This window comes from Bombus bifarius, unplaced genomic scaffold (genome assembly GCF_011952205.1).
Source record: "Bombus bifarius isolate JDL3187 unplaced genomic scaffold, Bbif_JDL3187 scf7180000007974, whole genome shotgun sequence".
In the NCBI taxonomy this organism is placed as follows: domain Eukaryota; kingdom Metazoa; phylum Arthropoda; class Insecta; order Hymenoptera; family Apidae; genus Bombus; species Bombus bifarius.
This window is the reverse complement of record NW_022884360.1, coordinates 1965200-1992766: the sequence shown is the minus strand read 5'-3', so window position 1 is coordinate 1992766 and position 27567 is coordinate 1965200. Positions and strand designations below refer to the sequence as shown.

At 37.9% G+C, this 27567-nt stretch overlaps 1 protein-coding gene across 7 annotated transcripts; it reads right to left on the bottom strand.

The window, feature by feature from the left end:
• Positions 1-679: 679 nt before the first annotated feature.
• Positions 680-27567, bottom strand: LOC117216859. Of its 7 annotated transcripts, none has more exons than XM_033463955.1 (13): positions 27456-27567; positions 27290-27372; positions 10314-12888; positions 10125-10212; positions 9844-9994; positions 9611-9755; positions 9472-9519; positions 8739-9387; positions 6706-8658; positions 5092-6621; positions 4761-5004; positions 4519-4656; positions 680-4456 (listed from the first exon to the last, which is right to left on the bottom strand). In XM_033463955.1, the coding sequence occupies exons 3-13, from the start codon at positions 12575-12577 to the stop codon at positions 3999-4001; spliced, it is 7668 nt and encodes a 2555-aa protein (XP_033319846.1). In that variant the 5' UTR covers positions 12578-12888; positions 27290-27372; positions 27456-27567; the 3' UTR covers positions 680-3998. The 7 variants fall into 7 exon arrangements, with proteins under 7 accessions (XP_033319846.1, XP_033319850.1, XP_033319849.1 ...); XM_033463959.1 differs by having other exon boundaries at positions 10314-11521; positions 11606-12888; positions 27290-27546; XM_033463958.1 differs by having other exon boundaries at positions 10314-12124; positions 12185-12888; positions 27290-27546.

Sequence of the window (27567 nt, the reverse complement as noted above, 5' to 3'; positions counted from 1 at the left end):
GAGATCAAGGTTGATACGCATGGAAAGAGATCGTTAAGACTTGTTAATTCGTAAAATGTATTCCGATTTATTAAATTTCATGTATGCCTAAATATGAGCTCTTTACACGTTACGCCATAATATTATATTCATATAGAGGTTGATATCGGAGAGCTTGTTACATCCAATAATCGATAGTATGAATTAAATTATTATACAATGTAGAATATACTGCAACGTGGCTAATAACTAGGCACATACATGTAACAATGAATTGCAAATAAAAAAATTATGTGTTCAGGTATAATTATAGAGACGAACTTTCTCTTTTATATATATATATATGTATATGTATATATATATATGTGTGTGTATATATATATGTACATATAATAATAATAATAATAATATTATAATAATAATAATAATAATCATCATCACTACTGATCTGTTTTATTTACAACATTGAAACTATTGTACTAACGAGTTTTTTACTAAGTTTCTTGTCTTCTCATCTCTATAACACGGCTTACTTATATCTTTATACGTAGCAACAGAACGCCTTTGTCACTTTATCAGAATGTCCATTATACAGATAGGTTAGAGCAATCAGAGAGAGAATTATACAACGAATAGAATACATTACAAAGCTGAACGTATGTGTAATCGCAAAAAGCAATTTCATTATCATTCTTCGATCTTTGTTACTTTTCCTTTCAATTGCCGTTCTCTGTTTTACGTGGATTTTTCCACTCGCCTCTTAATAGATGTTCTTCTTCTTTTTCTTTCGAAAGATCTCAAAGGAGACGTTCATACTTAAATTTATCTTACAAAAGTATGTACAAGTTTCACAATACTGCCAACCAGGTGATGAACATAAAGCTATACACACCCTTATCTCGCATTCGCACCTGGTTAACGCAAGTAACTTACACTAGTATACATGTTTATTACAAAATATCGGCTAAAGTATAAAGGAATACCAAATGCCAAAAATATCGCTCGTTTAGCTCTCCCCATAGCCTTTTTTCTCGAATTGCAAGTATTTTTCCATGTCATTATTTTGTTTATGCTCCTTCTCTTTTGTTTTCTTTTTTTTTTTTTTAAATAAAATCTGCAGTCAAATAAACACAAGTTAGTAAGTAGTTGAAGAACTTGTACACTGTAGTTTTATATTTTTTCTATTACTAGCGAAATCCATAGAATGCATTGGGATTTCAGTAAAATTCATTCTTCTGTATTCCGTTTTTTTAATATCTTATTCCCTAGTTACAGATCTCTCTAAACTTTAATGTCGTGTTTAAAAATTTGTGTTTTAAGCATGTTACAACAGTAAAACGTGGCTTTGTCGTTTGCTAAAACCTCGCAATTTTTGTAACTACATAAATTTACCAATTGTGATCACTTTTTGACTATTCGTTTGAAACTGAATGAATACATAAAAAAGTGATAAACAGATCGATCTGTTGGCTCGTGAAAACTCTTCGAGGAACTATATGTATGTATAAGTATTAAATATATTTTTCATTTATCCGAAACGTTGTTATCGAAATCTTAAATTGTACATAATATCTCACTTCTTCGTTATTAGAAAATACTTTATTTTTCTTTGTCTCTGTGCGAATAAGTAAAATTTAGTTACCTCGAAAAGTTTTCTAGGTCAGTTCTTTAAACATCAAGTATATCGATCAAAATGCTTCTCTTTCTCTAGTACTGTGTTTAATGTTTGATTCGATAATTGCTTCCTATATCCTATGATGTTTATAATTGTTGTTGCACATGGGAAAAGATCAGCGGAAAGTAAGAAATATTTATGGCCTTCAGATTCAGCAAAGTTTAAACTCTTTTCAGCTAGAAATTTTCCCTTCGACCGAGAAAAGTAATTCGTTGTGTGTATTTCTTTTGGGTAGAATGTTAACCATGAGTCTAAAATCTGCGAAATATACAAAAGCCGGACAGTTATAACTCATATTACAACGAGGAACTCCCAATAAGAAATTGTAATTAATTAACGTATTTAATATATATATATGTACACACGACAAATACGCGAGAATTCCGATATGAAATCTTTGTACAACACGCTAATCTTAAATTACACCGCTCGCTGTGTACACTGGGAGAATTGTCCTTAATCAAATGTACCATTTACATTCGTCAAATAAAAATACAGAAAAATTAATGATCACCGGACTAAAAAGGAAGAAAAGAAAATAACGAAAATAGATTTACAACACAAATAAATAAATCTTTTGAAAAACAAAAAATTAGATATCTTTTTTAATACGCGTATAGAACAATTAGAACAATTTACAAATTTCGGGAACGAAAAAGACGCACTCTACCTATGTATTCGTTAATTCGTTTTCTCACTTTTTCATTTACAAAAAATAGCTTACGATTCTCCTGTCATACTAATTTCTTTTTTCTTACTGCAGCTTATATTCTCTTCCTCTCTCTCTCTCTCTCTCTTTCTCCCTCTCTCTTTCTCTCCCACTCTTTCTCTCTTTTATACATTCTTTCTCTAAATCGCCTCTTAAAGAGCTTTGTACTTCAGAATGAATGTTCAGTTTCAGGACTTCCACGGATCATCAAATAAAAGGTTATTTGTCGCGGAGACGCCTCTCAGTATCAACTAAAAACATGTTGTACTGTCGATCGTGTTATGGAAAAACAATGAAGAGAAATTAGAAAATTTGAGCGCAAAAGAACAATTCTTAAAAGAAAAGACATGTCAGACTCTTAGCAGGAGGTACAGAGTGACGAAATCGATACGTAGGAACATTCAGTCTAGGGCCTGTACAATTTTACCCTAAACAGGCCTGTTTCCTTCCCATAGAATCGACATTATTGTCACAATGGAATTAAAAAGCGAAAATTCCAATTGTCCGATAATAAACCTGGCACTGTACAGTGATATCATCACTTGAATTTATTATTTACTTTTCCTAAAATTCCGATCATGCCGATACTCCTTTCTTTTTGTTCTTTCTATTAAAAAAAAAAAAAAAAAAAAAAAGAAGAAAAAGAAAGAAAGAAGAAAAGAAAAAATAAAACATGAAAATAAAAATAAAAATTGCAACTCACAGCACAGTGTTTGAATTTTTTTTGTATCTCTCCCTCGATCTTTAACTTAAATATACATTTCGACACCGTTATATTATGCATATATGCAAATGATATTTACAGAAAAATCGTATAATATTGGTATGCACATTTTGTGTATCTGTTTTTGTGTATGTGTGTATACATATATAATATATATAACTGTCAGATGTGGGCTCTGAATATCACGATTATCATTCGGATTAATTTCAGCTTTGTTACAATTTCGCCACAATTGGACTAGTGCTATATATAAACGTTTTTTAGGGCACCACTTCTCCAATATAAAAAGTGTACGCGGCGTACGATACACTTTTGGCCATAATGCTTAGATGCCAGTAGTTTCCTTAAACACGGTCATATAATGCGTGAGAGCATTATGTTTTATTTTCTTTCATTCCTTTCGATTTCTTTTTTTTTTCTGTTTAAAATACTTAATTATCACTTTAGGCCACGCAAATTCCATCGAGTGCGTCTCCGAAACCATCAGTAGTATTAATATTCCTTGTTTCTCCTTTCACAATCAACGATGTACGCACATAAAGGTTTTTAATACAAGAGAGAACAGTGTAGCACCTGGTATCACGAATCTCTTCTGATTTACTGTCAGTTGCGTGCGCGAATTATCATCTTATCATATAATCTAAATACCCTTTTGCTATAACACGAATGACGTTAAATAGAAGAGATCGTGAATTTATATTCTGTTCCACTCAAGATATCTTGTTTCACCCCCTTCCCTTCTCTCAGGCCAGGGAGGATAACTTAACACTTTAATCTAATGGAATTAAGCGACCAGCTGCGAGTTTCGCTTTTGTTCGAAACCAATCGACAAATTAACTCGCGATCCGACGAAGTCTAATAAAAATTTTTCCAGACTAAAAACTTTTCGACAGAGCTACCTTTTATGTGGGTTAAGACCTTGGTGCCGGGTGATTATAAAACTGTTTCTGTGATTGGCCAGATGCAGGATACATTTGATTTCCAGGTGGCGGTGTAACAGGCGTGTATTTGGAGATCGATACTGCTGTGGTAGACGGCGGAATAAACTGGGGAGGATACGGATTTGAGCCTGGTGGTGCTTGAGACGCTTGGGGTACTAAGAATTGTTGTGGCTGTTTATTTGCAGATGTCTGAGGTGTAGCATTCGAATAGACTTGTTGCGAAGAATTCTGTGGAACTGTGAAGTTTGGGTACTGAACGGGACAAGGTTTAGCTTGGAACTGAGAATAATGGATGGATGCAGATCCTGGAGGAGGTATATAGGGTTGAGGAGGCAATTGAGGTACCGGGTAACCTGGTGGAGTATTCGATACAGTAGGATGAGGCGGAGATGTTTTACGCGCTTTCAGTATTGCCTCCGCCGTTAAACCTGTAACGATTTACAGTCATGTAAAAAGTAATGAAATGGCAAAAGAGAATAGTAATATTTACCATGTTTGCGAGCCCTTTCCTCTTCGTCGTCGCTGAGGAACAATCCAAATTCTCGTTTCAATCTTTCTGTAAGATTTTCTCTTTGACGTTCGACTAAAGTTGGCGCGGCAGACCAACCAATTGTCCCTTCCTCACCACCTATAAGAGTATGAAATGTTTTAACAAAATAGTTTATAATTTTTGACGCTTAAACCTATTGTTATTATCTCAACCTTAAACCTCTTAGTATCCTCTATATTAACCTTTCTTTTCCTCGCCTTCCACGTTCGTGAAAAGCGGTAATGTGGTTAAGGTCGGTACATCAAGAGATAATGAGATTTTGGAACCTTCCTCATCGGAACTGAGCGACGAAGTTCCACTGCTCGCACTGTCTGATCTACCTCTAGCTCCTCCCTTATCTGTTGTAGAAGCATCACTCGACGGTTCAGGTTCTGGAGGCGTGCCAGACGATTGCTGTTTGCGTTTACGGTATTCTGATATGGACAACTAGAACAGTAAATTACTTTTGAATAAACAAGAAACACATGGTAGAATAACTTCGAAGTAGAAATTTTATTCTATAGTTATTCTAACCTTTCGTTTAACAGGAGGGATTGTTTCGGGTTTAAATGCAGGAGCTGGCATACTATTTGGAACGACAGTTCTCGGGTCCTTTAATCGTTTGATTTCCTTAGGCGGAGCTTCCTCCTCTTTTACTGGAGTTTCTTCATTGTGAACATTTTGAGGGGTTGGTTTTGTTGTACACTCTTGTATCTCTATAATCTGCTCAGAAGTTTCAGACTTTGGCTCGATGTATGGTGTATTATTTTCTTCTATCACTTCTTCTTTAGTGCTCTCGTTTGTTAGATCATCCAACTTAGCTTCCAGCAATTCCCTTAACGCCGTCGAGAGCATAGACTTTTGTTCGCCATTTTTGGATTCATCTTCTGTCTCCATATCAATGGTAGATTCGATAATAGCTGCTTCAAAATTTAATTGGCTTTTTGGAGCACTTGTTGCTTCTGTCTTTTTACGAATTCGTTCACTTAATGGTGGAATGGAATGGAAACTCTTTGGTGGTTCTGTGATAGATTCTGTGTCCATGTTGGAAGACACAGACTCAAAAATGGATTCTTCGGATGAAGTAACGAACGCGGACGGTTGTTCAATTTTCTGAGATTCCTGGCTCTGTTCGATTTCTTTAATGCTATTGTCAATGATACATTCTGGTTCGGGTCTGCTTCCGAATTCTTTGAATAACTTTTCCTCGTGGTTTAAATTGAATGATTTGAACGTTGGCGACTCGTATTTCACATCATCTATTTCTTTATCCTCAGATTCGGAATCTTCTTTGGAGCTCTCCATCAAACCCTCAATACCATCCATGCTTTTATCCTTCTCCGAACTAGTATCTACTTTTTCCTTATAATCATTTCCATCGTCGCCAGTAATTTTCTTCATTTGAGCTTCAACGTCAAATTCATCGATCGACATGTTGTCGTCAGATTTCATTTCGCACTTCGCGTCTTCGGATCTTTTATCATCATCACACTTATCATCTTCAACTTTAACCATCTCACTTATACTACCTCCGAATTCTAGTTTCATCTCAGCCACGCGTTCCTTTAGAATTGCATCCGATTCCATAACAGCGACTGGAGAGCTGAAATCTTCCATTTCTGTGTCTCCTTCGTTTTGATCGACTATCTCGACGGTACCTTTTTCCATATCCAAATTCTCTTCTTTCTTTATAATATATTCCTTCTTGCTCTTATTTTTCTGATGGCCAACCGGTTCGTTTTTAACAGATCGCAGTTCATTCTTGATAAAAGATTTTGACTCCAAGTGCATGTAAGTGTCACAATCCATTTCATCTTTCTCTTCCTTCTTCACCCCGATGTTCTCTTGTTTCATCATCGAAGTGTCTATCACTAAATGTTTCTCGGATTTTACAGTTTTGAGATGAAAATCCTGTGGAATATCTATCGAAAGTTTTTGTCGTACGGCCTCGTTTGAATTCGCGTGTTCGTGTGAGGCAACCTCTTGCTTTACAGATTCTGTTGTCGTGTGACCTTCTTCATTCTGATCAACCAACGAGGATTGTAGGTGCTCGATGAAATCGTCCTGAAAAAAATGGTTTAATTAAGAAATCAAATTCCTATTAATTTACAAAAAAACATTTCAACATACAATCAAACAGCAACTCACTTCAACAGGACACAAAGATCTATTGTTCGGAGTGGACTCAGGGACTAACATAGTAGGTGTAGTGGGTGGAGTGTAATTGTCTGACGATAAACTTTCCCTAGCTATTCTTCTTTTCTTCGGTGGAGCTACCATTTCACTGGCCGGCGGACTCTCCGGTCGACTATTTGGTGAATCACATTCTTCAGAAATGGCTTGACGTAACCATCTTTTCTTGGCAGATCCCGTAGAAACAGGGCAAATCGTATTTCCACTGATTGCCTGTTGTTTGCGTTGTGGCGGTGAATCACATATTCCAGATACCGAATTCGCCGCCTGCACAAGAGTGGCTAAACTTTTGGCTGCATAACTCTGCGTTAAGAATTCTGCGGATGAGTCCGTCGGTAAAGAAAAATCCGAAGACCTGCAAAGAGGATTTATCGAATTCGTCGCAGAAGCCGGTGGTAATGCTGGTAACGGTGAGATCTGAGATATATTGCTTTGCGGTGGATCGGGTGACTCTTTTAACCATTCATTCATTAGAACTTTCTTGGTTTTCGGAAATTTAAAGCCAGGAGCAAGAGGACCAACCGCTGCTGCGACTAACAAGCAAGCCGAGGATAAAGGAGTGGATGGAGTTGAACTTTGGGAGCTGCTGCTTGCACCGCTGTCACAGGTTGGACTTTTAACTGGCGTTGGTTGTTGCAAAGGAGGCGAACTCGGTCCGGGTGCGTTAGAATTTGCTAAAGCCAACAGTAAACCAGCAGCCGTTGGTATTCCTTGATGACCAGCTGTAGTCACGCTTTCGTTCGTGCTTTTGGCAGGAGTATGCAGGTGATAAGGAGCATCTCGACTTTGCGAATGATTTTGGTTTAACAAAGGTGGTGATTGCATCGAATTGCTTTCTTCTCCGGACGATTCGTCCGAATCCGCGGAATTCAATCTAGTTCTTCGACTGCTACTTTGCGATTGAGAAGTACTAGTAGTCCTTGCTCTACCCTTTCTTCTCTTCCGCCTTAAAGGTCTATCGGAATTTTGTTGTTTTTGCTTTGTTTGTATCGTGACGCTATGACTATCTTCGTTATCGCTATGCGTACCACCAGACTCCTTCCGCTGTGCATTTCGTGCTTGAACTTCTTGTTTCCTTTGTTCCGCTTTCTCGAGCCTCTCGAAAGCTTTCATAATAGCTTCCATCTTTCTCTCTTCTCTGGTCATCTTCTTCTTGTCTTTCTTAGTCTCTGGCACTATTGGTTGACTTAAATTCGGAGAAGTTTGCGGCTGTTGCACTAACGTCAGCGGTTCCTCTTTAGGTATTTGGCGCACCGTATTTGCAACGGTGGTTGTAACTGTCCTTCTTGGTGGTGCGGATACTGATGATGACACTGTCGTCGGCGGTGGTGCAGGTTGCGTGATGACAGTATTATTGGATATCACGGTCGAGGAATCGCTGTCCTCGCAAATTGTGTTTCGTCTACCCCTTCGTCTCCGCTCTCGGCCATCTGCATTCTCAGCCAATGCTCCGTTGCTTCCTCTTCTATTCAACTGATTTAGAGACACTATTTGACATTCCCTCGGGTTATTACACGCACAGACAATGGGCATCATAGGGCTATTTGGATTAGGGGATAGCAAGAGATCATGTTGTTCGTGTCTGATCGTAATCTCGGCATTTTTCTCAATCGCGATTGTAGTCACAATATACAAATGTAACGTTCCTTTTTCTATACAATGTTTCACTTCCGCGTTAGGTTTACAACTACGTCGCACAAATCTAGCATCGTTTCCATACGTTCTTGTATCTACACAGACTTCTGTTCCGTCTCGTGGTAATCGATAAAAGAATACAAAGGGTCCGGGCCTCTGAGTATGATGCCTTCCTTGAGGATAGGACGGTCGATGTTGCGTACTTAACATATACTTTCCTCGTAATTCAACGACGGGTGTGTTTGGTGGGAGATACATCGTTGCTACCAGAAACTATATAAGAAGAGTAAAAAATTTTTTAAGATACTTATTTTCATTAAAAAATAACTGTCCTCGTTTGAAAAAATACTTACCCTAACGTTGTTACTATGTACGTTGAGCCTACACTTTCCGGTGGCAATGACATTCATGTTACTCTGTCTCAAATCACTGTGTGTACCATTTACTTTGATAGATGATATCCTGGCTCGTAATTCTGGACTATAGTGATTTGTCACTGCTTCCTCGTAACGTTCGATCCACTGTCTTAGTGGCGCGACGTTGGAGTTCCATGTATCTTGAGTTTCCTCTTCTTTATCTTCCAAACTCATTCTCCGTTTAGCTTTGCGTTTACCCGGGCCTCGCTTTGTAGCTTCTTTTTTACGAACAGCACTGGATTGTCTCGGATGAGAATCTCTCCTCTGCCTTTTCGCGACGTTATTATTATTGTTGTTGTTATTGTTGTTCAGTCGTCTTACTTGCGGAGGTTCGGATTTTCGTCGAGGAATTTGTTGTTGCAAAGTTCGTTTCTTGGGAATTGTACTGACCCCAACGTCAGTATCTGCCGAACTGGTGGACGATGTATCGGATGATGTATCTGAATTTAGTAATTCCTCGCGTTTACGCATTTGCAAAGCACGAGCTCTTTGCCTATCTACTCGTCGCGGTCGACAAATCTCACAGAGGTATTCGTCAGGAATGTTAGAACGATCTATACCCATGCAATCAACGTGTTGCCAAACTCTGAAATGAAAAATGTACACTTGCTATAGCAGCGCACTGAGCTGAATTCCATTAAATATCTTAAACGTCACAACTTAAACTTACAAGCAACGATCACAACAGATCATGTATCCATCATCGTGTTCAAAGTCACTAGAAATGAACAAATTTTTAAATATGAATATATAATATAATATACAATATATAAATATGAATTAATATATTTTTTAATACAAATAATTACCATATACATCTAGTAACACTGTCTTCATCATCCCCTTCACCCTCGGGAGCAGTTTCGGTTTCTTCGCCTTCCAGTTCCGCGTCCCTGCCTATTTCGCTACTGATAGCACTGGCTGCATCGTCGTCCATATTAGCGCCACTAACAACTATGATGAATAACACAAAGTGGCATGAAAAATACACGGCTTTCATTGTTATTGTGAATCTAATCGAGTAGCTAGTAGGACTTCGTACCTTTTCCATAAATGTAAGGATGCTGAGAAGTCGTAGACGAACTTCCGGCACCGTTGATAGGCTGTTTTGCATGAGATGGGGGTGACGGAGGTGATGGTGTTCGTGGTGGTGGTGCCCCATAATTGTGATCCTGTAGGACGTACTGAAGACACTATAATCAAGAATTACGTGTTCTAGGAACAACTATACAGACTACAAAATGCAACAGTGTACACTGCAAAAATGGTACTGAAGATTCGTTATTAAACTTCGCGTTATGTTTACTACGATATATGTGTTACCTCGTAAGGCGGAGGTATTCTTATAATTGGAGTTATAGGACGTTGTTGACGCTCGTCTTCTTTAGATTCGCGCAGCTCGGGTTCGATTCTAGAAAAATAATAAATTTAATTATTCAATTGATATAGAATGTGCGCACGGGGTGAAATAAAAGATCAACGAATATATAAGTGACAGAAATAGACACTAACTTATTCTCAACATCTTTGCGAGGTTCCATGCTAGTTACTGGCAGTAACGTCTTTACTTGTCCAGATTGTTGTCTAACTTGCTGGGAAAACTGTGACGTTGTAATAAGTTGTTTTTGTTGTATAGCTTGCTGCTGTATTTTAATCGGCTGATTTTTATGCATTAACATATTCGTGGCAACAGTCTGTTGAGGAAGCAAGGTTTTGATGCTTGCCTTTTGTGCGATCGCAGTTGCCGGACCTTGACCTTTCACCGCAGCTACGTTTGTATTTAGAGAGGTCTTGATACCGGCTACCTTTTGCGTGTGATTCCTTTGAGCTGGTTTTTGAGGAGGTATCGTTTTGATGCATCCAGGCTGTTTTTGAGCATTCTGCGGCCCTATAACGTTCTGTTGTTGCTGAATTATTTTTACTGGCTGCGCATTCGCATTTCTATGCAACGACTGTTGCACGACGTTCTGCGAGTTTGAAGTTTTTACGGTATTTGCAATTTTCTGAGGTACACTACTTTTCAAGTTGCTCTGCTGTAAATTTTGCGCTTGATTCTTCGTCACACCTACTCTCATGACCATCTGTTGTTGTTGAATCTTGGAGTTAACTACCTGAGTTCGTTGGTTATTGGGGATGGTCGCGGCGATCGTCGCAACCTTTTGATGAACATTCGTAATACTGTGACTTTTCTGTGTTTGTGGATTCGTATTCGCTTGTTGTTGCTGCTGAGACTGTTGTTTCTGCGCCGCTTGTTGCTGCGATTGTTGTTGTGCTTGCGAAGTTTGCTGTAGCAACTGTTGTTGCAATTGGGACGAGTTCTGGATATGTACTTGCTGCGATTGTTGTGGCTGTGGGATCACTGGTTGTTTGTTTACGGTTAATAAGTTGGCGTTCTGGAGCGTTTTATTGATATTTGGAACGCTGTTACTCTTGCAAGCGCTCGCGAAAGATTGTACTCTGCTGGAATTAACCGTGGTCGCAGTCTGAGACTTTTGCAAAGCCGTCGCAGTTTGTGATCTCTGATGCTGCGTCGGCGGCTGAACCTGTTGCACGTGTTTCTGAACCTGCGGTAACTGTTGCTGACATTGTACTTGCCCCATTACTTGTACCTTCTGCATACCAGCTACGGAGTTGCCACATTTTTGGACGTTATTCACCGCCGCAGCGTTCGATTGCTGCCTAGGCACAGTCACGGTCTTCTGTGACTGAACCTGTAATTTCTGTATTCCCTGCTGTTGATTACCCGGTATCTGTTGTAGTTGTGCTTTATGATTCGGATGGCTACTTAACATCTGCGACGATACCTTTTGATTATTGTAGACCTGCGCTACTTTCTGCGTGTTCGCGGCGTTTGCTTGCGCTTTCTGAAGCGTCGAATTCCCTTGTTGTTGGGCTCTCTGTACGTTGGTATTGTTCGTGACTTGATTAACAGCAAACTGGGTGGTTTGAGCGGCACCAGTCGACGACATTTGGCTCTTCTGTGCGGTCTGTATCCTAGGTACGGAGTTCCTCTGCACGGTTACCGCTTGACTGACATTCGTCACAGCCTTCACTTTCTGCAAGTTAACCGTCTGACCCTGTCCGACGAGATTTTGCGTTTTCACATGTATCCTTTGAATGTTGGGCAACGAAGTCGCGGTAGTGATGGCTCTAACCGCGTTGTTGCTTACGACAAGCTGCGAAGGGACCGGTTGGACTTTTAAAGGCATGCTAGCCTGCAAACTAGATATCGTGGTCGTCTGTTGCTGTTGTTGCTTGCCCTCACAGGTGACGACCACCTGATTTCTAGTTTGCTGTTTGCTCTGCGTAGATACTGTGGCATGCTGCAAAGGATACACATGTGCTACTCCGCTACCTGGAGATGATAAAGATTGAGCGTTTACCGGAACATGGGTTACGTTGGAGGATGCGTTCAGCGTTAAAGGCGCGGGCTGCGTTTGATGGCTAGACGACGGTAATTTCTGAGAGATGACGCGAGTCGACAGCACCTGGGTGGTATTCGTTTGAGGTCCAGTGATTCTCTGCACCTCCCTAACGGCTTTTGCTACTGGATAGGTAACGCTAACTGATTTCACGGTGGAAAAGGAAATAACATGACCAGTTGGAATTTCTGCGGCGCTCTCCAAACATTGAAGGATCTGTGGTTTGCTGCCGGCATCGTCGGTTCCCGTCTGGTTCGATGTTTCCTGATTCACCGACGAGGACGGCTGACTGCTGCTACAGTTCTTCTTCTCGAGGGATGTTTCTACGGTGCCCAACTTTAAGACGAAGCTCATGGTGGTTTCAGCACTCTGTGGAAAGCTGTCAATGCGTTTTGACGCGACGGTGGCACCATCGTTCTCGTGAGCATCGGTATGCTCGGTTGGGGACGGCGGGGGAGGTGGGCCAGGCCCTGGGGACAATTGCTCCCCACCTCCACCTGTTCCACCCCCCGATAACTTGATCACCGACGGAGTCGACGTCTTGGAGGCCTTTCAATCACGCCAACTGGAAACTCGAGAGAGTTAGGATGGGATGGCTATCCTCGCCCTGCTTGACGGGATACCACGCTCTTCGATTCCGCTATTTGAGGATTCTGAACCATAGGCTGCAACATATAATCGACGAATCTTCTGTTAGTCTCGAGATAGTAAGTCTCCATCGATAATAAGTTTTTAACGACATTCGATTGAACAAAACGTATAGTGTAAGGGCTCGTCTTCGCTGAAGCACCATCGAGCAATCTCTTGTCGCTGTTGCAAGTTTCTTGAAAAAGTCGCCGCATGTTGCTTCAGTGCAGATGAGTTCTGAGAAAAGATTCCTTGAAAAATTCGACGATAACTTTAGGAAAACGATTCAACGTGTCGTTGGCTACGTACCCTAATCCAAACATCTCTCAAAGGGTGTTAATTATTCATCGTTCATGACGTGGCCATGGAATATTTAAAGATATTGATCCAGAAAAACGTTTCCAATCGTTCGATAAAACTAATGCTTATCTAATAGATATGGTTTTCCACGAATCTGTATAAAGATCTATCGAATGGGTTCACGATTGTTTCGATATCGTGAAAGCTGAGATACTTAGCAACGGTGAAAAGGAAATGGGAGAAAGGAACCAAGCGGTATTTCATGTCTTAAGTATTTAATTACGATAGCAATATCGACAAGAGAAAGGGAAAAATGATCGAAATGATAATTTCTGATCGCGTTTAACAATGATATCCTTCGCTGTGGAACCGGTTCGCAATTCCGAGATAAAATCAATTTAGATTAGACCGTGAATCGATGGAAAGCGTTTAATACGTTTAATTATCATGTCTTCTATTGTTTAATACCAGAGTCGATTATCGTTGACAAAATTCACATACAATGGCTACTTTCTAATGAAGTGTTCCTCTTTTTTCTTTTATCAGATTCTACATTTCGCTTTCATGGTATGAAACTTTGGTAGTCGTATGAAAGTATGTACCATTAAATAATACTGATCGTAAGTTTAATATACTTGAAACTAATTAATTAATATGTCGATGGCATACTGCACAAATATTGTTTGCCCATTTTTAACGTTTTCTAGAAAATCAGTCTTAAACGATAAATAAATATTTTAAATAGAATAAATTAAATAAAATTGGTTGCAAATCGTACATTGATGCTTCTTAGGGATATAAAATGATCACAATGGATCATGCTCGTTGAAAGTATCTTTATATAGGTACACTGTATGCAGTAAACAAAGTTATTGTTTTCGACAAACTTATGAAGTGGATATAATAATTTTTATACAGAATAACGAACATATCTAAAGACTGAAATTTCACAAGAAGCAAACGCAATTTATGCAATATAATGATAATGAGATAATATTAATGTTCGAGTAATTTATCAATATATTGTAGTATCATGTGTGTAGTATGTATGTAGTATATTGTAGTACAATATCCATGATACTGTAACGTATTATTCTAGATGAATCTTTAAAGTAAACTGATAATTTTAAGACCGTTCGTACGCTATTCGCGCAAACTATTCTATCTGTATTATAATTAAATAATAATTTAATAATAATAATTCTATCGTTATAACTAGACTGTGGATTTTTATGCAAATTCATATTTTTGAGAATATAATGAAAAATGTAAATTTGCCTGCCAACTGTTATAGAAGGCGCTATACTTTGCATATTTTATTTTTCATATTATCTGCATTCTGTTCGATTTTGCACTTTTACATTTCCTATAAATGCATAAAATCGGCAGTGTAGTTGTAATAATACAAACACTTAAAGGTGTTAAAAATCGTTCGCCAACTGTCCTGAACAAAAATTCATATATTTAAGAAGATTAAAAGACGAACAGGATGATGGAAAGGGTACACTATATCCTATTGCGATCTGTTAGGGAATTCGCCATTGCTAAAATATGGTTGCATATAACAGCTGCGAAGGAAACGACGCAATACGCAATCGTACGAACAACGATGAATCACTTGGTGTTGCACTTTTCTCTCCCAACGATAACCGAGTTTCCTGGCCGTAAGAGATCGTATATCCTAAGCAAAGAGAATAAAAAACGCAACAAACCGAGATTGTTGCGTGCGATTTCGGAAGTGGCGAGAAGATTCCTTTTGAAGAAACGTTAGGAGCAGTGCGATACGCATTTGCCAGCTCGTGTCAAGTCCGCACGTGCGGCTCAACTTGCGCCAAATGTGCCTGCGTGTTCTACCACCTTGTGTGTACGACGCGCGCACCTAATGAGTTAGTATTGTCAATATCCTCCACCGAACTCGAATTGCGTAAACAGCCGATCGGATATAAAAGATACGAGGTATTGGCTGGCCGCGGCGCGGCGCGGCGGTAGGTGCTATCGCCAAGCTGAAATCGTTTCGTGCAACCATCGATAAAAGAGAAAATATAACGTATTCAAATAATATGGAAATACTTTCAAATATGCAAGGGAAAGTGAAGGAGAAGCGAACTAAAAGTGAGAGAGCATGTACGTATTTTTCTTTTACTTCCGCTTTTCTGCTTCGCAATTTTAGACAAATTTCAATTGTAGTTTAAAGTTTAGAGAATAGAGCGGCAACCGCGTTGCTTTTGCGCGATACAGATTTCTGCAATTGTAAATGAATTTTAACTTGGATTAATGACTTGATTAAAATTGCTTAATAAATAAATACTAGGGTGGTTTATAAGTTCGTGTGTTTTTTAAATACATTACTTTCGTACTATCTTTCGCAATGAATAAAGTCTTCTGAATCATTTTAGCAGAACTCCGAAGCGAATTTTGTTTAAAAAGAAAATATAGTATTTCCTTCGCTGCTTTTGCTACTTGGAAGTTTCGCACCAAGTAGTGACGCAGAAGTACACGAATTTCCGACTTTTCCGTGTTCCTCTCTAAACGAACAATGGGATAAAATACAATTAATTAATCAGAATGAAATATAATCATTTGAAGGGCTACTAAATGATACTAGAAAATAGTACAAGGGAATATATTTAAAAAACGCACGAACTTACGGATCGCCCTAGTAATTCAATATGACTTATAATTGTAAGGAAGAGCGGTTGTATATCCACTCGTATCGCAAATCAGTCGAAGCAATAAGGATAATCTGCGAGCTCAGATCAAGACCGTTTTGCATAATGATATTTATCCACTTTTTATATATATTTTTTACGCTTGTAAGCGTAATCATAATTTTCATTCTTCCAACTTTGAACAGCATGTTCTATCGTTACCTCTTTTTTTTATTTCGATTTTTTGTTTAATTTACAAACCAAATATTGCTAATTACTTGATGAGGTAACGCGAACATATAGGTATCGCGAAATGAAAAATTCCACGGCGAACGAAACTAGAGTCAGGATCACGTGACGAATGCGTAAATAGGAAGCAGTTTGTTCGATGCGTATGCTACCGTTTCTATCGCACTCATTGTCAGTGGCACGTGCTGCTACTACTGAAAACCATTAACGGCAGTGTAGTCGTTTCCCAGGCTTTTGTCCCCGCATTCTCAAAAGAGGTAGTTTGGACGGTAATTGGACGAGGTTTTTTTAGAAACAAGTTGATATAAAAGAAAAGACTCGCAACTAATTAGCGTCGCACGAAGGAAACGCAGTATCCAATTTTATTGGATAAGAAAATACAAATAAAACAGCTTCGTCCAAAAACGTATAATTTGTAATTCACGGATGGAAAGTGGGATCGTGTGGTTTCCTATAATCAACGCGATCTTCCATTTACAATTTACATTACGTATTGTGGCTTATTACAATTAATGATTGTCTGTATTAATATTTCTGTAATCTTTAGAAAGTGTGTGCTTTCAATAAATATCTTGTAACCTCCATATATACATTTCCAGATTCGTTTCAAATTTTACCAATATAATAACGACAGCTGTGTCTCGTTACACTGCTAATAAAACCTCAAAATGTTTTGTATAATATATATATATAATAAAGAGTTCCTAAAAATGCACGAATAATACTGTGAGTCACTGTATGTACACATAAAGAGCAGTATGTATTTCCAGTAAATTCTGCCACGCTCCTGCTCAGATGTCTCGATCTACATGGTGTATGGGATCGAATTTAACCCTCGAATCGCCGATTCATCGGGTGTTGTCGTGGTCGATTTGACGAAAGCCATCGTACGTTATACAGCTATATAGCTGTCACGTGACTGGTTACAGTGTAACGACGTTATCGGCACTGTCAAAACGCCAATAGCAAGGATTCAGCTTTCATCGCGCAACCACGCAGGCGTCTGTTAAGCGAGGTTATGCACTCTGCAGTTCCTCGTTGTGTGCTACATTCGATTAAATTTTAACCAAATCTTGTGAAATTCCGAAGAGATTTCGATAGTTTTCATCGTCCGTTTCACCAGGCAACTCTCTTGCCAGTCCTCGCTCTTTCCGAAAAATGCATTTTTCCAAGTACTCGCTTAGTAAGCGCCGAGAACCGCTGGAACGCAGTATTATTTCAGATGCTACGAAATCAGGGAAATTGCCAGAACCAACTGCAGCATTGTAAAAGAAACAAAACTATATTCGCGTAGCTAAATATAAACCTTGCTTCAGCGGTTGCGTTCCATTGCGAGCTGGCTAATAAACGTACCGCGATGCACTTTCGTAAAATACAATTTACATTTCACCGAGAATAACATCTTATAAAATATTTAATCATCCTACGGAATAGTACCTCAACGTAGAGCGTTTTCTAGGCGACTGGTTTCTCCTCCGTGTGTCACTATGATTTCCTAGAAATATCATATCGATAAACGTCTTTTCGATGTTAATGTCTTTAGTATTTAATCTGTACGTCACACAGCCAACACTGGAAATGGATAATGCTTCGAACTTGGTCAATCTGAATTCGGATGTGTACAGAATAACACACATTAGTAACTGAACGTTCGCGCGTTTTTGAGAAATTAAAAAAATCTACAAAATACATATAATATGCAAAAATATAAACAAGTATTCAAAATGCAGCACTTATTATAATATTTAGTAAACCAAGCGAATTTTTATTTACCTTCTATTCTCCTAATTACGTTCACAAAAATTACATAAACATCCACAGCCACACACTATGGTACAATATACCGAATAAGTGTATCCAAAATTCCTAATTCGTTGTACCTCCCTCGTTCGTTACATATACAGACTTTAAGACTTTTGCTAGGTTTTGTGAACACTCGAAGGATTAACCAAGGTATCTTTAGCATTATCGACAATTTAGGTGGTTAAGTTTGGTACCAATTTGTCTAGTTTACATTTACTCCTTGTGCATTTGGTCTGTTTGATTCGTGACTAATTTCATTATTTCTGCGTAAGATTTATTGGTTGTTAATGGAGTTGAAGTTTGTCCGATGTGTGTATCCGAACAGGCAACAGTTGTTTTGTTCATAACCGCCCCCCCCCCCTCAAAATGTATTTAACTATATTAAACAATTAGGAATATTAAAAAAAAAAAAGAAAAGAAAGAAGAAAGCATCTTTTGTTTGGTTTGATTGTTGTTGAGTTACCCAAGACTTGATAATATTGCGAAGGCAGTGTATCTTTTCCGGAGGGTAAAGGATTAGTTGGGTGGTCGCAGCAGCGAGCCAACTATCGTCGATGTTAACAACGGCGGGTGTTCTGGCCGCTATTTTGCCGCGATGTTTCCAACAGTCGTGAAGTTAACGAGGTTCCGCGCGCGAGCGTGCAGCGTTGCACGGGCTGGTTTGTCACGTTGGCAGCAATGGGATTTGTGGCGACCTACTTGGCGTACCTCGACCCTTGCATTGATTCGATACGAACCAAAATTATTCCTGAACGATTATCGCTCGATGTTGACCTCTCCTTCCACGTCCTACCATCTTGCTTCTTTTCCATTCCTGATCACATCTATTCACGGATATTTGCCATTCTAGTTTACCTGCTCCTGTTAAGCTATTATATCAATTTCTCCAACTAGCTCAGCCAGATAAAACGTCGTTCGCTGTTTTATGTAGTTTGCCCGCTGCAAATTATCGAAGAATCGCGTATCGGTGGGAGCAGAAAGAAAGCTCGTTGGATACAATATTACTCTGTTTACAATATTATCAATCGAGCATTGTTACTCGACATATGTCGACAGCGTCTCCAACAAGTTGTTTGACGCTTCCGCTGACCCCTTCTCAACCACAGGGCAATTCAACGTTGCAGGGAAACGGCGTTGCTCTCACCAGCAACCCGTGCGCAGTTGGAACGCGCATTCTACTGCCATGTAACTAGCCCGATTGTGAGCAATCGTGCGGATGAAACTGGCAATGATATCCCGATTCCTCTCTCTTTTTAAATCTTGATTCGATAATCAGGTACAGGTATCAACCGTACAACACGGTGCTTCTACAACACGGATTCACTCTAGCACGGTTCGAGGATTGTGTAATTCTTCCAAACCGGCGCGTAATCGGAATTTTTAAGTGCAAGCATCGTCATTCGATATCTTTCATTGGAGTCAGCGTATGTGTATTGTCTCAGATTTGCGCAATTTTGGAATATTGAAACTTTTAATCCATTCTTAGTTTGTAGAGTATTAACCCTTTGCACTCGAGAGTTCTTGCGCCATAGGGAAGCAGCAGTTGGAAGCTTCTCTGATAAAAAAAATCGATAACATTTTTCACAACTAACAAAAATAGAAATCATACATAGATTAACGAACGTCGTTTAATAGAATTTAGTAATGACGAAAAAGAAAATATTATGTAACATAAATTTATAAAACTTAATTAATTATTGACTGTTTTAATAAACATTAGTACACTTTTGTTAATCTTTGGAACATAATCTTATTTTTGTATCAGTTCTTTGTTTCGTATAACACGGCATATTTTCGGAACTTAACTACATACTATCGTGTTATACGGGGGATACTAGTAATCAAAGTAACTCGATCTCCCGTAAAAACGTATACAAAGAATCCTATCCATATTGATTCTTTTTATAGCATGCTTCCCATTTTGCTTATGCCCATCGAAAATGACGTTGATTTTCTCCCCTTAAAAGCAGCATTAATTCCATCCACTTTCTCGTCGTTCGTTCGAAATACGCGTAGAATCGAAGAAAAGCAGCGAGACCATAACGCGACCTCCCACCAACGACGATACTAACCATACCTACGACTAGTTCTACGCCGTTAAATAAACGTTCGACTTCTCTCTCCCTCTTTCTTCCTCTGTCTCTCTCTTTCTCCCCGTCCAAGCCCGTTTTTCTGTGAGTCCATCTTTCGCTCTGCTCTCCGTTCCTCCCTGGTAAGGGAGAGCACGAGCGTGTAACATACAGTAAGCCGTATACAAAGGCCTGATTGCCGGACACTCGGTGAAATATGCCAGTTCCCCGCCAATAACCGGTATCGCGCTGTCCTCTCTTCACATTTGCGCTGTCTTCGCTATGTTCACGGCAGATCGGCGTGGAGTGGAAGGAGGACAACGCGCCGCACACAACATCGCGCGGAGAAAGACAAGGAGAAAGAGAATCAGAAAGACAGAGTTGAAAAAAGCGAACGAGAAATTGCTAGTGGAAGTAAACCGAGATACGAGACAATACTATGCCCGAGACAGATGCCACTGCGCGAAGCTTTTCTTTCGCGATAGTATGTTTCCACGATTAACTTTCTAAAATATCCGTTTCTTTCTCGGAACTCTCCTGCTTTTTTTCTATTACGTAGACAATACATTGGATCGTTACGTGGATAATTCCACAAAATTAAGAGACACAAGAGGCAGAGGATGGTCAGGGAACGAGGAGGGATTTAAACGCCACTCATGAAGAAGATGGTTGTTGCGCAAAGAACAAGCACTCCATTCCGCGAGAGTTTCGTGCTACTCCGCTCGATCATGCATGTAAATGAATGGGAGCGTCACGAGGCCTGCGAATGTGCTCGTGCGCGCCGCTCCGCAGTTTTGCAATCCCTTTTCGTACTTTCGTGGCGGTCGATATGCAACACACCACCACGGGAATCGCAGTCGTTCGGCAAACTCCTAAAAGATGGCTTGGCGTTTCCACGAAACTGCTGCTCTTTATCCTCTTCAAATTTTACTACGAACCCTCTTCTACGGTGGCTCGCAAAAGTATTCGTACACTTCCCATAGAAAATTTTTATGTGCATATTGTGCGTGTTACATGAAACATTTTGATATTTCATTAGCACTATAATGAGACACGACTGCCAAGATTATATTGGCAAAATTTGAATCCAATCTGAAAATATACATACAAGTTACAACATATTTATTGCAAATTTATATTTAGTAAAAAATTAATATATAGTATGAATAATCACTTCAAGCATATAAAAAGTGTTAAAGATGGTCCCAGTGAATGCTGAGACTTATTAATAAACTGCCGATTTTTATGCATTTACAGGAAATTCGGAAGTGCAAAATTGTACAGAATGCGCATGATATGAAAAAACATATAAAGTATCAAAAATATAGTGCTTTCTATAATATTTAACGAGTGAAATAATTTCCTAGCAAGATTCTATATTTTTAATTATATTGCCAAAAATATGGATTTGCATAAAAAGCCGCAGTCTACTTACCAATATCGTGGACGACTGCCTATTTTAAATACTTTTGTGATATCAGCAAAATATATATCTTATTTATTTATATCTACTAAATACATATCTTGTAACTTCTGCATACATCTTCAGAATCGTATAAAATTTTACCAATATAACCACAACAGTTGAGTGTCATTACAGTACTAATGAAATTTCAAAATGTTTCGTATAAAACACGTAATATGCGCATAAAAAAGTTTCGCCCAGCATACGAATACTTTTGCGAGCCACTGTCGTTGATAAATCTCTTTCTTCCTTTTTGTTCCTTAACCAACTAAAATATAATCTTGAATCATTTCAACTTTCTAACACTTCTCGATCGGCGGTTAACAAGAGAGAAGAGCGCGAGTACAGAATTGGCTAGAAGAGATTGCCGCGGACAATTTCGTTCTATTTGCCGACAGCTGCGATAGCGAACAACTCTGCGGATTAATCACTTAGGAATGCGACCGCACTATGGTTAAAGAAAGACCCATCCACGCTAAACCGATTGGAAATCATCCCATTGCCCGATAATCATCCTCTATTGGCCGAGGTTCAAATCCGGGAATTCAATTGGAATTCCTACCAAAAGTAAGAAATATCGATGGATAAAAATATCTTGAAAAAGCGTTCGTTAGCCGCGAAAGATCGGACGCGTAACGCGGCTCTGTGCATTACGTGGGAGTGTTGGAAGATAGAGGGGACGAGAGACGAAGATTCAGCATTGTGCACCTCCGCTATTAAAACCAAGGTTACCGAGAAGCGTGCATCTTTCTTTCTCTCTCTCTCTCTCTCGCCTTCGAGTCTGCGAGTCTCCAAACCGGACTAAATCTCATTATTATATATACATTTCGTTGCACCGTCAATCTGGACGCTTAGAAATTCTCTCTCCTTATCTCTTTCTTCGAAAGATGTTCTCATCTACTTCTACGATTGCATAATCTTTTCCTAGCGCGAAAAGAACCATCTCCGCGTGGAAACTATTGGCGTTCGCTATTCGATAAAACGGATTAAACATCTGTTTAATCGCGCTTTAGATAAAACTAACTACGCGCGCGGGACAACCTTATCACGTCGGAATTTTATGCAATCGTAATCATATGCGATAAAATGCGGTAAACGTAGAAAACATAAAGCCAAGGGAAATGCATCGATTCAACTGTGATGAGGAAAAATCGCGAATGGTTTACTTTCGTGGGATATATTTTATGGCTGACCCAGCACGCCTGTATTCCCCTGTCAACAGCAAAAAGTTTTGCCACGGTACACGCTCCTCCGTTTATCGTGTGAATACGTCGTAACCCATAGTAACCGCGAGCACCATTAATACACTGTGATGTCATCCCGAAGAAATGCATCGGTTCTTTGCGGCGTAAATCTTGCGAAATCGTTGCTGGTCTCGGTATTGCGTTTGATTTTCCAGCGGAATTAACCAGATGCGTGCAACTACTATAGCTATATATAGCCCCAGTATTGATGGTACAAATGAGACGGGGATTATTCTCCATGAAAGAACAGACCGAAAATATAGACTAAATATTTTCATTCGAGGCTTCGTTTTCGAAAAAATCGAATTTGCAGATTTCTTTAGCACGCGTGAATTTGGTTAATTACTAAACGAGTGCGAGTAAACAATCATAAGGTGTTACTCTATGTGCGAAAATAAATGAAAAATGTAGAATAGAATTTGTCTGTTTAAGGGCTTAAAGGCTAGTTCTCAAAAAAATTGAATTCGAACGTGCATAGTTGAGAATAGGCCTGATCAATTTTCAAATTTCATTTTTTCAGGAACGAAGCGCCCTATGTAGGAATTTTGTTCTATGTACTTAACCTCCTGTCGGTTATTCACCTCTATACATTAATACCATTAATATTAAGACTTCCTTGCCGAAACATTAATTTTTTGAATGAATCTGAAGATAGATTCCTATCATTAGACAAGATATTATTGTAAATCAATTAGTACAGGATATTAGTAGTTTGGTCTCGCTCTCGAGCAGCTTCCAGCAAACCGCTGTAACTTTATATGTACCAAGTTTTTCGCCTGATACGAAAACGATCAACTTTGAGGTAAATCGATCGCGATATCTTTTAAATGGCCAGTTTATATTCTAAAAAGAATATAAATAAAAGCAATAAAGCAATAAAACTCGGTGAACAAGACTCTTCGAGTGTTTGTTTATAACTTGATCTTTATATTTTATTTATATTTTAATTTCCTGCTAGTTGCTTTGTTATTAATCTGGAAATCTTTTTACAATTTTTAGTAACTCATTCTTATTTGTTGTAGCTTAAAATAAAGAATATTTTAATATGTATTATAGTTTGTGTAACATCTTGCTTTTTTTAATAATTTGATTTCCAATTACACGTTTAATATAATAAATAAATCATTGTTTTTATAAGCTTCTTTTTATTTGGCTTAGTAATAAAATTTGTGTACAATATCATTTTATTAAAAGTATAATGCAACTAAGTAAAGATGTATTTTTTAAATATTTACTTAGTAACTAATGTTACTAATGTAATGTAATGTAATGTAAGTAAGTAATATACAGACTAAGCACTCCAAAGGTTAAGAAATCTTCGAACTTGTTGATCTAAAAACACACGCACAGTTTATCCGGACCATATGTTTGAATTCGTTCGATCGACAGATATCTTGCCGGTAATCGATATAACCTGTCCTAACTATTGCTAAGTGACGACACGAATTCGTCCATACGATGCGCCACCAACCACTACTTTGCGAATAAGTTGCGATATAGTAGTGTGCATACGCACTGACATCGTCCTATTGGATCTTTCTCGATGACGTCAGTAGGGTTGACCAATGGTAATGGTCACGAAAGAGAGACAGAACACTAGCAGCGAACTTGACAAATCCGTTACTATTGTTTTAATAAAAAAATGAATAAATGTTACCCGATATGATCCAGATTTCTAGAAGTACCTGCTTTGATATTGGCAGGTTAAAAAACCAAAGATCATCGAGCTTTAAAATAATCAAACTCTTAAATGTTATACATAGGAAAAAGATGTAAAAATAAGGGACAGCTATCTATTAATAATAATCATAATAAAAATTTAATTGAATAGGAAAATACAATTGAAGTTTCTAGTTCCTTATAGTTTGGATGGAAGAAATGACAGATCTTTCGAATGACTTTCTTCTGATTCTCTTGTGAATAAAGTATGTAATATATTGTGTATGTCGCGCGTGCCCGTCACTGCGCGCGAACTTCCCTTGGTTGCGGTCGATACGATTTCACCTCGTAGCCAGCAAATGCTACCACCAGAGGCGTACCCCACCAAACTAAATTTCGAGCTCGAGCATTTAAACCTCTGTCTTCTTTCCATTCGCGTTCGATCGATTTAACTTCAACTTGTTTTAACGATTCGATTGTGTTTTCAAATACTTGAATTCACAAAAAAATGTTCTTTTTACAAAACTATATCAGGCCTAACATATACCTAACGTATATAATAACATAGATTAGTATAGCTAATATAGAATAGTATACATAATGTATAGAAAAAGAAAACAATCAAACAACGTTGTCAAGATCAACATACTGAACAACTTCTTCCGCTCGGCTTTAGTTTTTAAATTATGCAGAAATTTATTAATATTATTATTATTATATTATTTAATGATTCATTTTATAAATTTTTGTTCCGTAAACAGTCTTTCAATGATGGTAGATATATCTGTTACATGTTTGACCAATTGCAGATTAGAATAAAGTGCAACATTCTATATATCAATCAATTCATTGAAAATTGACAATGCATTTCAAGGTCATTAAAATCAGGTAAAATACGCAGAGTTATGTAATTAATTGAAAATTGTATCCTATAAGAGATAAAAATGGAAGAAATGATTACGATCGGCCAACTGAGGAAATTCGTAGCGACGCTTCTAGTTACTGACAGCTACCCACGAGCACCATATCTGCAATCGTGCCGTACCCTACTACGAGAATTCCAAATTTGACTTTATAACTTCGAGCGACTTCCTTCCCGCACACATAACTTGATCTGACAAACAGAAACCATTCAGCTCGTCTCGAGAGATTTATATATGTGTAAAGATCAACTTTTCCACAATAATATCTTATCAATTTCGGTTGAAATTCGGCTGCTATAACTTGATATTCGATGAGATGCGTTGAATATTTCTCGATCATTCGATTAAAATGAACGTGGCAAAAATATTGATAAATTTAAAATTCTCGAGACGCAAAGTAAGACATACGAATGAGAATTTGACACAACAGGAAAAAAGATGCGAAGAATTTTGCGAAAGAGCAAAATGACGAAAGAAAATAAGAGAGATAAGAGTGGGAATTGGAAGAGATCGCGAAAGGATCAAGAAAAAAGAAAATGACAGTGGTCGATGAAAGTAAATGAAGGAACAAGAGAGGAAGGAAAGATATACGTATATACATATATACATATACATCTGTATATTATATATATGTGCAACGGACGAGAAGGGAAAGAAAAGAGAGACAGAGAAACGGGAGAAGGGAGGGGGCAACAATATGGCCGTCTGGGAGAGAAACCAGCGCCGCCTGGCTGATTTTTCCATTCCCGCCGTGAAATAGTTTTCAATATACAAACTTTCTTCGCTTGGTTATGACCATTAAATAACATTCATGAATTATTTAGTATTATACGTTTGTAAATTTGATAAAAACTTGCTAAAAATTGTCATATAACCTTACGATATTATATACCAATGTACTAGTATATATTGGAATGTACCAAATGTATTCAAAATAATTATTTCTGAAACTTGAAAACAGTATTTTATAGTAACATAAGATGATCATTTAATTATGAAAAAGTTTGTAACAGTATATGCAATATTATTAATTGAAATACTGCCTGAATGGAACATATTTGTTATTACAACCACACCATACAACCTTAGAGTATCTGCAAGCAAATTAATTTTAGATTTGATGTCCATTCACTTGAAATAAGAAAATGTGCTAAGCAAAATCATTTTGAAGAATTTTGTCACTCACTTATTTACTTATTTTTCCTACTTTTACAAATAACATATAATAATTATATACACATATATAAGTAAAATTATAAAATTGTCAATCAATTATGAAAACCTCTAACATGAAATAGTAAGAATACAACCTCATCTTCTTACATATTTATACAGCAATTTCGTTAGCCATTTCTTAATATCAACAGGTTTAGTAATTCGCAAATACACGATTAATTCTACTAATCTGAATAAAACCAAAAATATATCATATTAGCCTAACAAAAAGAAGTAGAAAAAGATTGGATAGTTACAAAGTAATCATTTGTGTAAAATTCTCGAGTAAAGACGTAAAAGAAAAGATGAAGAACGCAGGATAAATGTTTAAACATTGCACGAAAGTTAATAATCACGTAAGTTAGACAACTTAAGTAGTATGTGTACGATGTGGTTGACCTGTACTCGCTCACCATTTTACTAATCATTGTTGCCACCATTCGGAAACAAAAATTGCAATCAACAAATACTTTTTAAACCTCTCTCTTGTTGCAAAAAGACAATGAAAAAATTGCAATCGAAATCAATTTAAAACGCCGAAATCGAAATTTCGCGATGTAGACATTTTTTTTCTTTCTTTATTAAGTAAAGTACAGCAATAAGCGGTAAAACAAGACAGATGTCAATAAAAATTGTGAAAAACTTCTCGGTGATAAAATTACTTTATATTTTCGAAAACGATTTGTAAAAAGGCACGAAATGCAAAATAATTTGAATGTCACAAACGATTCATAATATGAACAGAATAGAGCATTACACCTGTCTTTCATATGACAGTTCGATTGAATTTTGAACATTTGTCACGATAATTGCAACTTTCTACTCATTTGGAACAATAAGAATCCATAAAAATGTATTGCTTACCTTAATATGACAGGAATACAGAAGCTCACTTTAAACTTGGATGTAAACACAAGCATTTTTTAATGGAAGTCACACCAGGGCAGCTTAAATAATAAACGAAAAAACACTCTTTACATCGCGGGAAACGTTATTTCACTATTCGAGATTTTATTACGTTATTAAATACCACAATAAATACGAGAATTCACGATCTCTTCGGAAAACATCCATCGAAAACTAAAGATGGCAGCCATTCTTCTGTACAAAACAAAGGTTCACATCCACGGACTCGCAAGCAA

What these genes read in the sequence shown, in the direction of transcription:
- LOC117216859 (XM_033463955.1), bottom strand. Translation starts at nt 12,577, where the DNA reads ATGAGCTTCGTCTTAAAGTTGGGCACCGTAGAAACATCCCTCGAGAAG. An exon ending in CGCAAAGATGTTGAGAATAA is followed by an intron (nt 10,213 to 10,313) that starts GTTAGTGTCTAT and finishes TTATTTTTCTAG; the next exon opens with AATCGAACCCGAGCTGCGCG. An exon ending in AGTGTTACTAGATGTATATG is followed by an intron (nt 9,520 to 9,610) that starts GTAATTATTTGT and finishes GTTCATTTCTAG; the next exon opens with TGACTTTGAACACGATGATG.